This window comes from Linepithema humile, chromosome 4, assembly GCF_040581485.1.
Source record: "Linepithema humile isolate Giens D197 chromosome 4, Lhum_UNIL_v1.0, whole genome shotgun sequence".
In the NCBI taxonomy this organism is placed as follows: Eukaryota; Metazoa; Arthropoda; class Insecta; order Hymenoptera; family Formicidae; genus Linepithema; species Linepithema humile.
This window is the reverse complement of record NC_090131.1, coordinates 14566544-14578628: the sequence shown is the minus strand read 5'-3', so window position 1 is coordinate 14578628 and position 12085 is coordinate 14566544. Positions and strand designations below refer to the sequence as shown.

Sequence of the window (12085 nt, the reverse complement as noted above, 5' to 3'; positions counted from 1 at the left end):
AGTTCTTTGAGATGTATTGTAAATAGTTCGTTCAAGTAGACGTCACCAAAGTAGACGTAAATATGCACGACGGAAAATGCTTTCATAAACAGATGGTACTTTGTATCTCGAAGCTTGAATTTGACGTGATTAATTATGGAAATGCGATGAAAAGACCATTTCTATATTATTTTGACAATTTTGGCGTGTCACGCTTAAAGTGGCTTCTGAAGTGGAGTCCGATCGAAGCGTTCGTCAAATTCTAGCTCTCATACACGTAATAAACGGGACCCTCTGCACATAAGCCTCGAGGAGTGACGACTGCAGGCTATAAACTGCCGACGGCGCTGTCAATAACCTGCTCATAATAGAGAAGCTGTTGCTATTATCGAAAAATCGAAGAACCGAACCGCTTACTATTTGCATCAAACATGTATACGTTAGACCAATAAAAACATATTGTCTCACAAGTTTCTGACAAAATGATACGGAAATAATTTCGCTTCAAATCTTGAACAAAATTTAATTTTACTGCTTGCAATTATATTGAAGACGATAATAACGAAATATTTAAAAGCAACAGTATAATAATTATTAATAATCATAATGAATTGTTAATAATATAACAATTATTTGAATTAAATCATTAATTTAATCTATTCCAAATTAACAACAGGACTGCATATGTATAAATTAATATTTTTTTCTGAAACTCTATGCATTATAAAATATCTTGAAATTTTTGTTTGCATTATTCTACGACATGATCATTCAATTATCAAGTTTGACTCACTTCAAGCATTGTCAGAAAAAAAGGAAAAAGAGCAAGTGTTGATGCGGCAGTTTGTTGCCTGCGGTAGAAAACGTTTGGCGGATTTACCGCGATCGCATATCGGGCGCAATGTCTCGATTGACGTTCAGTCGGTGTGTGACAGTTGCGACTGCACTCCCGGGTACAAGGGACTTCGATGTGAGAACAACGTTGACGACTGCGCCAACAACCGATGCGCTAACAACGCAACCTGCATCGACCTCATACAGGCCTATCGATGCGACTGCGCCCCAGGATTCATGGGAGAGTACTGTGAAGAAAAAATCTTCTTCTGTACAAAGGGGCACGACCCCTGCGAGAACGGTGGCCGATGCGTCGACTACAAGACCCACTACAGCTGCGAATGCCCAATCGGCTTCACCGGTCTCAATTGTTCCACAAACTTGGACGATTGTGTCGATCATATGTGCCAGGTACGTGAGTTTTCTTTGATTTTATTCTTTTATTATTATTCTTTGACTTCATTTTTCGGATGCTATTTTTTACTTGTTGCAATAATAAGTAATTAAATGAAAATATCGTTGGGTTTTATAATAATAAATTCTATAGATTGCAATAAAGATTATCTTCTTCTTCAATATCTTCTTCAAGTTCTAAGCGCTGGCATTTGTAGTACACCTACAGTATTATTACTGAGCGTAAAATTCATTAAAATAAGTAATTACACTGTTACTGTAGAATTGCGTGTACACTTTACACAAGGTCGATGATATCTGTTTCATTTACAGCATATCATACAAATTTATTTTCTCATATCGTTGACGGTTGCGACAATCGCAATTAATTTCTTGCTCTGGCGCACTATCAGTTTTCTTTTACATTCATTGCAGCTGCAATAGTGACGCTTGTTTCGGAATATCTCAATTTTTATAATGTATTTTAGAATTATGTTATATTTATACGACATAATATAGTTATAGTTATACGACATAATATATCAATCATTTTATTTTAGAAAAATACTTTTTATTCTATATTAAATCATTTGTGTAATCAATTTAATTCGGTACAGCATTAACATGGAGACTCAAAGAGCGACATAATTTGACTTTTATCAGAGTCAAACTTTTATTTGACTATCGGCTCTTAAACAGAACTCCAGCTCAGCAGATATGATCTTCTGACGGAAAGAAACTTTACAACCGCAAAGACCTACGACCTAGAAGCAAAGTTGGCGTATGAAATTTTACGCAAAAGTTCTTCTTCGCAATATTATATAACGTCGGCCAAATTTCATCTGAGTGTTTGCGCGGTTTTGGAGTAGCGGAAGCCCGTGTGGAGAGTTTTCGACTTTCGGTGCTAGCTCTAAAGCCACGATAGTATATCACGTTCCAAGCTTCCTAAGCTTCCGCGAATGGTGCGGAATTGACCTACAGAGGCTCTTCCATTAAATCTTCATCATTTGCATACACTTGTTGTATCCCTATTTTATAACGTAGTTAAATTATTGAGCTCACAATGCCTCTCACACATCGATTAATCGGAAGGTCTTATTACATTAAATTTTTAATTGCAATAATTGTGATCAACGCATTTAGATCATTATACCGCGCGAAATAACGTTAAACATCTCAAATTGGTCCCATTGGTTCAACCAGGATTTAGGAACAACCATTGATAAGATTAGCACGTGTAATTCGCAGGGGGGATATATTATTGCACATATGTGACTTAAGCCCCGGAATACATGGCCTTTAATTTGAGACTCTAGACCAGGCATGTGAAACTGGCGGTCCGCCCGATGATTTGTAACCCTCTGCTAGTAGTTAGTTGCATCCACAGTTTGTGCGCGTTCCTATCTTATCCGTAAAGTTATCCGTAAAGCAGACATTAATTAGACGGCTACATTAGAAATGCATCGACATCAAGATTATTATAATTCTGTTTAGTCTCCTTTTCCTAATATGATATTCTCTTTTTCCAAATATAATAGTTTTCTTTTATTCCAACTCATTTGTAATTAATATTAAATGAAGAAGCAGAACACTTATAAAAAATGGCATCCAAATGTAATTTTAAATTTGTGTCTTTATATATATCACATTTGACTTTTTTTTTTATCAAAAAGCAAAGATTTTTTGCGAGTTATAATCCATATATTTCGCAGAACGGTGCTACTTGCATTGATGGCATAAATAATTACGAGTGTAAGTGCGCGGCGGAGTATACAGGGAGATACTGCGAGGCTGCACCCTCGACAGCCATGCTGTATCCACAGACCAGTCCGTGTGCCCACCACGACTGTCAGCACGGTGCCTGCTTCCAGCCCGCTCCCGCCTCCGCCGCGGACTATCTTTGCCAGTGCCACCCCGGCTACACCGGTAAGTCTTGAGTCAAATTTATCTTTCAATAAATCGAAACATTAGTTGTTTTAAAACAAAACAACTATAATATTATACATCGGTTATAAATTACATCAAAGAAAATAATCAGTAGAGAATTCTGTCACAGTTGATATTTTGTGAGAAATTTGAAAAAATCCCTTTATTTTACATTTCGATTTGAATATTCTCGGTAAATTATAACTTTCATCACGTTTTTATTAAATTTTACAGTAATTTTGCAGCTCGAGAATTTTCTATTACCTTGTGTGCACCGTGTGGCATTTTGATGTGAGCTGCGTGACATGCGGGACTACCTTTCATTTCAGGAAAACGATGCGAGTACCTGACGAGTCTGAGCTTCGTGGACAATAGCTCGCTGGTCGAGCTGGAACCGCTACGCACGAGGCCCGAGGCGAACGTGACCATCATATTCACGACCACGCAGGAAAACGGGGTTCTTCTTTACGACGGGCAAAGCGACGGGCACATCGCTGTCGAGCTCTTTAATGGGCGGGTCAGGGTTTCGTACGACGTGGGTAATTATCCTACCTCGACGATGTACAGCTACGAGATGGTGGCCGATGGTAAACCTCACATGGCAGAGCTACTGGCGATCAAAAAAAATTTCACAATGAGAGTTGACCGGGGTTCCGCCAGGAGCATCATCAACGAGGGTCCGAAGGAATACCTCAAGCTTGTCACGCCGATGTTCATTGGTGGCGTAGCGCCGGAAGTTGCTAAAGTCGCATTTACCGAGTTTCATCTTAGGAACATTACGAGCTTCCAAGGTAAGGAACTCGTTTTTTGCTCTGAAAAATATCGTTAAGCTTTAGTGCAGTTTTGCATTATTCTTATAGCTTTAATAAAATAGTAAAACAAAACAATACTGTAATATTTAGATCAATTAGATATTTTGTTCATTATTTGAATTAATCACCTTAAATAATCATTTTTATGATATGATATATATATTGTATATATAATTATTTTTATTATGTTAAATTGTGTTTAATTATGAGAGGACTGTCACAAATGTTATAACACAAAACCGTCGGATTCGAAGATTTCACAGTTGATTTGTGTTCTCCACCACTGTTACTTCCAACACCGATACTCGGCGGTTCCTCTGGGAAACGATAGTTGTCGCAAACTCGGAATATCAGCCGCGAATGCACAACTTGCGGAGACCTCATTTAATATTCTGTTACATTTTTGATGTCCCTTGGCGCAATACTGATTTACTACATTTGCGTATAGTGCATAAAATAATATGTAACGCGGTATGCATCCGAGAGGAATTAGATTTGAAAAGTTTTGTAACAGTATAACATGAAAATTTGTAATCACAATGTATAACATATAAACGAATTGTATCAAGTACAAACGAATTGTATTATGACTTGATTCAACTTTCTGTTTCACAGAATAAGAAATTATTAATCGTGAAATTGTCATCAACATCAATCATTGATCTCGCGTGTGACGTAGTCCCTTATGAAAATTTATACGGATGTGAATATGTGTTCGCATCATTTACACTCTTACTTTCAATTGCATCGTAACGTTCGGTACACATTCCCATACCGCCACTCTTTATATAGAATAGAGCAAAAGTTTCTTCTCCGTCAGATCCATTAAAAGTTTCCTTGCTTTATCTCAGGCTGCATCTCCGAGATGTGGATCAATCATAAGTTGGTAGACTTCAGCAACGCCGCAAAGATGCATCGCGTTACTCCCGGATGTGCTGCTAGCGAGGAAGAGGCCGACGAGGCGAGAGATATTGTTGAAGCCGAGGGAATTAACAATAGTGACAGCAACGAAGAGTCTATGCCACAAGAACATATACCTCGCGAGCACTCTGGTAGGTCTACGCTTATAATCGCTATTCAACTTGTTAAATTAAGGATTGATTACACTTGAATACAAATTTCTTAAATTAGAAATATTTCTTTAAACAATGTTATTTGCGAGAGAAAGTGTTAGAACGTATTTGTAAGAAAATTTTATCTATTTAAGAATAAGAAAACTATGCATACAGTATCACATTCTTTGAAATCTAAAATATTCTTTAAGTTATCACATCAAATATTTTGGACAAAAAGTAATCTGTGCATAATTATAGATATCATCATATCGGTACCTGGACTGGTGCCTTCACACGCATGTATTGGACATGAATGCAGAAAAGGATCTCAATGCGTACCGTCGCACTATGGTAACAGCTATTCCTGTCGGTGTCAAACCGGCTGGCAAGGACGATACTGCGAGAAAGGTAATTTATTCTTTAACTATTTATTATTTATGCTATTTATAAATAAGATAGACCGAAACTATAGAACCAGATAATTGCGCGTCAGTATAGCACATAAGACTAGTTGTGTGAAAATATATTCTTGTAATTGAAAAGACTTTGGTATATTTTATATGTTTGTTACAAAATAATATATGCTGTATTTCATTTATAATAATATTATATGCGTTTTTTTAAACAATATTTTGACAAGAAAATTAACATCAATATTATAGCACCAACGTGTCGCAAGGAGCATACAAGGGAGTACTACAGTGAGAATAAATGTCGAAGTCGACGACCTGTGAAGCTTGCTAAATGTTGGGGAAGTTGTGGCAATTCGTGCTGTTTACCACGGAAGACTAAGCGGCGCAAGGTACATAGGATATTCAGAGATCGATTGAGACTCGTCGACGATCCGGTTTTCTATGCGGAACAATGCGTGGATTCTATTGTATAATTTTCAATTGTTTAGGAATATTCTCCGTTGCATATCAAATTCAGAGTAAATTAATAATGCATCAACATTTACATGTTATGAGACTCACTGCCCCATTATCTCGGTTGACAACGCATAAAGATGAATATTAAAGCCCGTATTCGTTCTTGTTCTTGATAATTGGCGTCAAATGCCGCATCAGGTATGACGGTCAAACAGAAGACAAAGTAAATCTACCCATCTTTCAAACTCGATTGATCGCGCATGAGTCGCTCGAAGTAACTGCGTCAATCATCGCAATTATGTTCATCAAGCTGGCAAATGATTCTTCCGCCGTTATTTGCCGATAACGATCGTACGGCGTCCATTATAAATTACGTATTAATTTCAGGTCCGATTAATTTGCACGGACGGCATGCGGTATACCAAGGACGTTGACCTGGTGCGCAAGTGCACGTGCACCCGCAAGTGTTACTAGCCAGTCGACGCATCGCGGCCCGAGTCTCGTCGATGCGTATCGAGACGTAAAATGAGAAGAATCCCCCGGATCCGAAGCAGCACTCCCGCTCATGCTTCCACGTGTCCTCGAAGGTGACGAAGACATGCAACGGGATGGCGAAGGCGAGCCACGGATATGCCGTCGGTATCCCTGTGCAACATCTTCGTGGCACGCACATGGGCGAGAAAGTGCAGGCCAAAACTAGATGGACACATAGCCGGCTCAGTGTGATATGTATTATTAGAGAGAGAGAGAGAGAGAGAGAGAGAGAGAGAGAGAGAGAGAGAGAGAGAGAGAGAGAGAGAGAGAGAGAGAGAGAGAGAGAGAGAGAGAGAGAGAGAGAGAGAGAGAGAGAGAGAGAGAGAGAGAGAGAGAGAGAGAGAGAGAGAGAGAGAGAGAGAGAGAGAGAGAGAGAGAGAGAGAGAGAGAGAACGCGAAAGAAAGAAGAAGCAAAAGTATATTGTGCGTATATAGCTACGGACTATCGATATCGAAGCAGTTAAACATATACTAGGTATTATTCGTATATAATGATCCGATATAGGTATATAGCAAAGGCGGGCGGAAGGAAGAGTGGCGCGAGCGCGCGCGGACAATGTGTTCGTGTATTTGCGATCGCGGACCAAGCACGCGGACGCTTGCGCGTTCGTAAACGTTACGTACGAGTGCGTACGATTATGCCGTTGATTTAATACAGAAAGGACCTAACTGGTAATATAGGGGATATGTGGCTGTGTACAGACTTCCGTATTCTTACACGTATAGGATATACAGGGTGTCAGAATGATGGGACAAACGCTCGTGTACGGGTAGAGCGCAGTAAACTGAACATAAAAGTCCTTTACCGTTTTGCAATTTTCGCAATAATAAATAAGATATCAATTAAAAAGGATTAACGAATGATAGCGCGCGGCTAGACCGTGGGCTGTACGATCTAGGTGGATCAGCGGCGTGTCACACAACGACGAAAAATAACAGCGGTACGGAGATCCAGCCTCACGCGCCATTTCCGCCCGCTCGTTGCTCGTTGTACTCCTTTCACCATGCGCAGTTGTTTTTCGTTGCCGTGCGATACGCCGCTGATTCACCCAGACAGGCCACGGACAACACGCGTCTAACCACGCACCCTGGGACACCCTGTTACGCGCCGTTTTTGGTTAATATGATTCCAGATGGCGATTGTAATTTCTATTTCGATGCAACATCAATATGGTTTCTTTCAAAAGAATCGCTATTTAAACATTTCGTCAACAGCGCCTTATTACAGAAATATGGAGATGTTTAATATTCGATATTTTAAATGAATGTCTATATTGCGAACATGTCTATATTGCGCTGTTTTGATTAAATTAAATTATATGTTATTCGAAAATTATTTGAAAAACTGGATGAAATTATTAAATGTTGATAATGAAGATCAACGACAATCATAATTTGTTGGAGTTTATATGTATTGCAAAATCCAGTTAGGTCTATCTTCTTCTCAGCGAATTTTTACACTAAACGCGAATCTTCGATTGCATAGCTATTTCTGAGCAATGGTCTTTGAATTTTTGCAAAAGAAGATCTATAAATACGTGAAAAAAATAGCGAAAGAGATGTTTGTGAGAATGACGCGAATGGCTGCAATAGATTTTCGCTACAGATTGTGTTTGATTTGGCGATTATTTCGCTTGCACAATACACATGCGAATAACATCGCCGCATAAGTAATCAGTAAACCTAAACGAAGCCGAGGCAAATGAAGAGTGACGGCGTGTTTCTTGCCTTTCTTATCAATTTAGTTATAGTGCTGCTAATTTAGCATTCCAGCAATCACTTTAACTGCACAATCTTTAGCTAGTATAAATATTAAACCGCTTGTAAATCGTGCATACGTACGATAATCAGAAAACAAGCAGTTATACTGTTAAAGAGTCGTCATATAGGATCACAAGTATGTGAATAAATCACAAGTAAGTGTCTAATTAAATGTAAAATATAATTATATTTCATACGTGGAGAAAAACTTAATTAAAAAGTACGTCATCAACGTCTTCTTACCTCACTTCACCGATAGCAGCAGTGGGAATGTAGCTGAATTTTTGAAAAAGCCAAGAAATCATGCCGCGACGAAATCGCCGAGACGGACTGCATCGCGAATTTCGAAGTGCGCGCTTCGAATTTTTCACTTTACGGCCTAATATTCCGTTTCGAGGTGCGAGATGCAGCCTGTAAGCTGCATGGAGCAACGGGAGGCTCACATGCGAGCGTTCGGATCGATGATTTCGATACCGCGAACGATGATAGAAGAATGAATCATGGAGATATGGAACAACGCGCGCGTGTAAAACTTGATCAGCCGATTCGCGAAACGGATGTAGCTATATAAATCTATATCATCGGTGATCTCCGAAGCAGAGTTCGCCGATACAAAACCGCGTAATTATTTTTGTATAAGCGCATTATTTATATCTAAGCTAATTTGCTATTAGTTTAATCAAAGAGCGTAATTTGTTCATATTACTTAAGCCTCTATTAATATATGGCGTATCCCGTACCTATATCTATTTATGCGTATCTATTATACCCCTCCCCTCCCTTCCTCTGGAAAACTATCGCATCTTCCACTGCCAGTATTTATGTGTATTTATTCCGTTTCTTTGCTTTTACTTGATGGTTTATGCTAAACACCGTTCTTTAAACATATGTACCCACTTAGAGAGCGAATGAATATCTCTCGGCGTGCTTCGCTATCATCTTTCACGATTTCGATGCGATTTTGTCATCTAGCCTGCGCCTCGCGAGAAAGTACCAATTCGTAGGTTTATGTAGACATAGCTTCTGACCGCTAAACGTTCGACTGCCATACGATTGTAACGTATCTCTTTTAGAGTTTTCTCCAACTTCACTGCCACCACATGACTGCCACGCTTGACGACTGTCACGCTACGTAACCAGTATTTTTCTGGCCATATATGAAAAAATGCGGTGAAAAAGATATCTATTGTCTCAAAGACAGGACCTTTGACATATTTTTTTATATTTTTTTACTTAGTTTCCACTGCACGAAAGACATACTTATTTTGGTGTAAAGCGAGTGTAGACAAATAGTGAAAAATTTATAAGTCGTATATGTGCATACACATATACACACGATGATATCTATTGTTCATAGACCGGGCCGAAGATCGTCTTCGTCTTTGTTTTCCTTCTTTACATACCACGATGGAAAAATAAATGTATCATGAATGTATAAGTACGACATAATATAAAATATGATTTGATAGTATTAGTAAACGCATAAGTTTTCTGTACCGTTATGTTTACGAATGATTTGGTCGTCGGTATTTATTAATTAGTCCCATCCAAACGAATTTCTGTGAAACACTCGACGGTAGCGCCTGTCACAGAACAGATTTTGTAACAATTCTGTACATTGGTCCAACGAAATATAAATAAACATATACAAGAGCCAACATATATTCATTTATCCTTACTGATAAATCCGTTGCAACACATTATTTCATAATTTACAGTGATGTGTATTTTATATTTAGCATTAAAGCGCAGGATTGCAGAAATATGACTAATCAATGCTATTACATGCTGAAAGTTATAGTGTCCCATTTTATTTTAAACAGTCAAATATCTGGAAATCACGAGATTTTAGAAAAAAAAATTTTCGTACAGAAGTTTTATGATTTCGAGGGGGACACAAGATGATGCCATTGGTTTGTCTTTGGATAGTCGTTTGAAGATCACGTGAAGGTCACCTTCAATTTCTTAAATAAAAACTCCCATTTTTTATTGCATATTCGTGTAGCTTCCCTCAAGAGCTTTTCGAAACACTATGGGCTTGTTCGTTTTAGCTGCACTGGGGCAGCTCTGGGTCTGCTCTAAACAAGATAATATAGGACAAACTATTTATCTGTCCTGTATTATCCTGTGTAGAGCAGACCCAGAGCAGCCCCAGTGTAGCTAAAACGAACAAGCCCTATGATAAAATATTTTTTTATTCAGCACTTTTCAAGTTACGAGGTTTGAAGTTTACAGTATCGCCGGCATTAGCATTACTAAGGCACTATAAACGTGAATATTCTCACGTCTGCGCCATTTTTGGCCCATTCCCCCACTCCTTGCCCTCTCGCCCATTTACCGCTGAGTTAAGAAGTAAGTTACTAAGAAGTAGACGAGAAGAGACCCGTGACGGTACAGTCCACTGTTATTTGGTTACTAGGCCGCGATGAAGCGTTGGGAGGAGCGCTCTACGATTGACAACGGCAACATACGAGCGGTGCTGAACGCTAGATCCTTGCGTCCTAGCGACCACGCAGTGATGCGATATCTACTACCGGGCTCGCGGCTCTCGAGCCCCAACACAAGTAAGAAGCGCTTACGTCACGCGTCTGTGTGCGCTCGGCCGTTCGGCTATAGAGAGAGAGCGGACGTCTCTGTCTTGCTACCATCGAGCCGACGTAAACACATTGCGGACGGCAAATGCTCAGAAACAAGCGCTTTTAATCGAGTAAGGCGAGTGCCTAGCGGATTCGAAGTCCCGTATTCGAGACTTGATTTTCGCAACTTTTTTTTTTCTTTTTTCCACATTTGTTTCTAACAGTGTAAGTTAGTTAATAATGTTTTTTTGGCTAAAAAATATTATTTCGTATATTAATAATATATTTGCATATGTTAAACTAATAACTAATTATTTTAAAAAGAATACTAATTTGCTATTATAAATAGAAAAATGAAGTCATTTTACAACATACATATTGCAACAAAGTGCAATTTAACATGTGCAATTATTGTTAATAAATATAAAATAATATTTTTTAGCCAAAAGCATTATCTAATGATTCACTTGATGGTACAGTGCTAGAAACAAATATCGAAAAAGAAAAAAAATGTTACAAAAGCAGTTTTCAAATACAAGATTTTCAATATTTCTGCCACTCGCCTTAATCGATTAGCCACGCTTGCTTCTTAACATTTATCTCTATCGAAAGATTACACACCTGGAAAATTTTTAACTATTTATTTTAAATTACTGCATATTAGCAAAAGTTACTGTACTGTGGAGATTAGTGGAGAAACGGTAACATACAATGCAGTCAAATACATCTTACAAATGCAGTCAAATAGATCGAAGATTTTCTGCACTCTTGTTAGCATGTTAAAGTATGTGTAGCGTATTATTAGTTCATTAGTAATTTTAAGTGTTATTAATAGTGGTCTTCCACACCACCTTTGAGGTTCCACTAACTAGGCGCGTTCGATTTTTTTTAAGTGAATCGTCGCCTGGAGCCCTATCGTACCACTTTTTTAAAATTATAATTTAAGGTAAAAGTAATTATTATTGTCTTGATGTTGATGGACCATATCTTGTGCAAAAAGAAATAAATATAAAAATAAAATAAATAATTAAAGTTAAAATAAAAGTAAATTTCTCTAAATTCTTGACCGTCTATTAAAAAATTCTTTTATGGTTTGAAGATTGTTATAAAGTAGTATAAAGTACATATAGAGAAATAAAATGTATAAAGAAATTATTGAAAATAATTGTATGAAAGTTTAGTGTCATATGTAATTTAATTTTCAACAATTTCTGTATATATTTTATTTTTCTATTAAAACAGCTGAATACAACAACAGCTGAATACGAAAACAGCAATCTTAACACACTTCTTCCGTCTTCGTCTGTTTCAAGATTTTGCGTTTATTCACTCGCACGTCTCACGGT

General features: G+C 38.1%; 1 protein-coding gene across 3 annotated transcripts in view; it reads left to right on the top strand.

Moving 5' to 3' along the window:
• Window positions 1-9821, top strand: part of sli (slit guidance ligand) — a 317304-nt gene extending 307483 nt beyond the window's left edge. For all 3 annotated transcript variants that reach the window (XM_012364004.2, XM_012364005.2, XM_012364006.2), the window contains exons 24-30: window positions 915-1224; window positions 2919-3132; window positions 3462-3923; window positions 4796-4996; window positions 5258-5407; window positions 5662-5801; window positions 6256-9821. In XM_012364004.2, coding sequence (XP_012219427.2) covers window positions 915-1224; window positions 2919-3132; window positions 3462-3923; window positions 4796-4996; window positions 5258-5407; window positions 5662-5801; window positions 6256-6342 — 1564 coding nt within the window. In that variant the 3' untranslated portion in view covers window positions 6343-9821. The remainder of the gene's footprint in view (window positions 1-914; window positions 1225-2918; window positions 3133-3461; window positions 3924-4795; window positions 4997-5257; window positions 5408-5661; window positions 5802-6255) is intronic.
• The last annotated feature ends 2264 nt before the right edge of the window (window positions 9822-12085 follow it).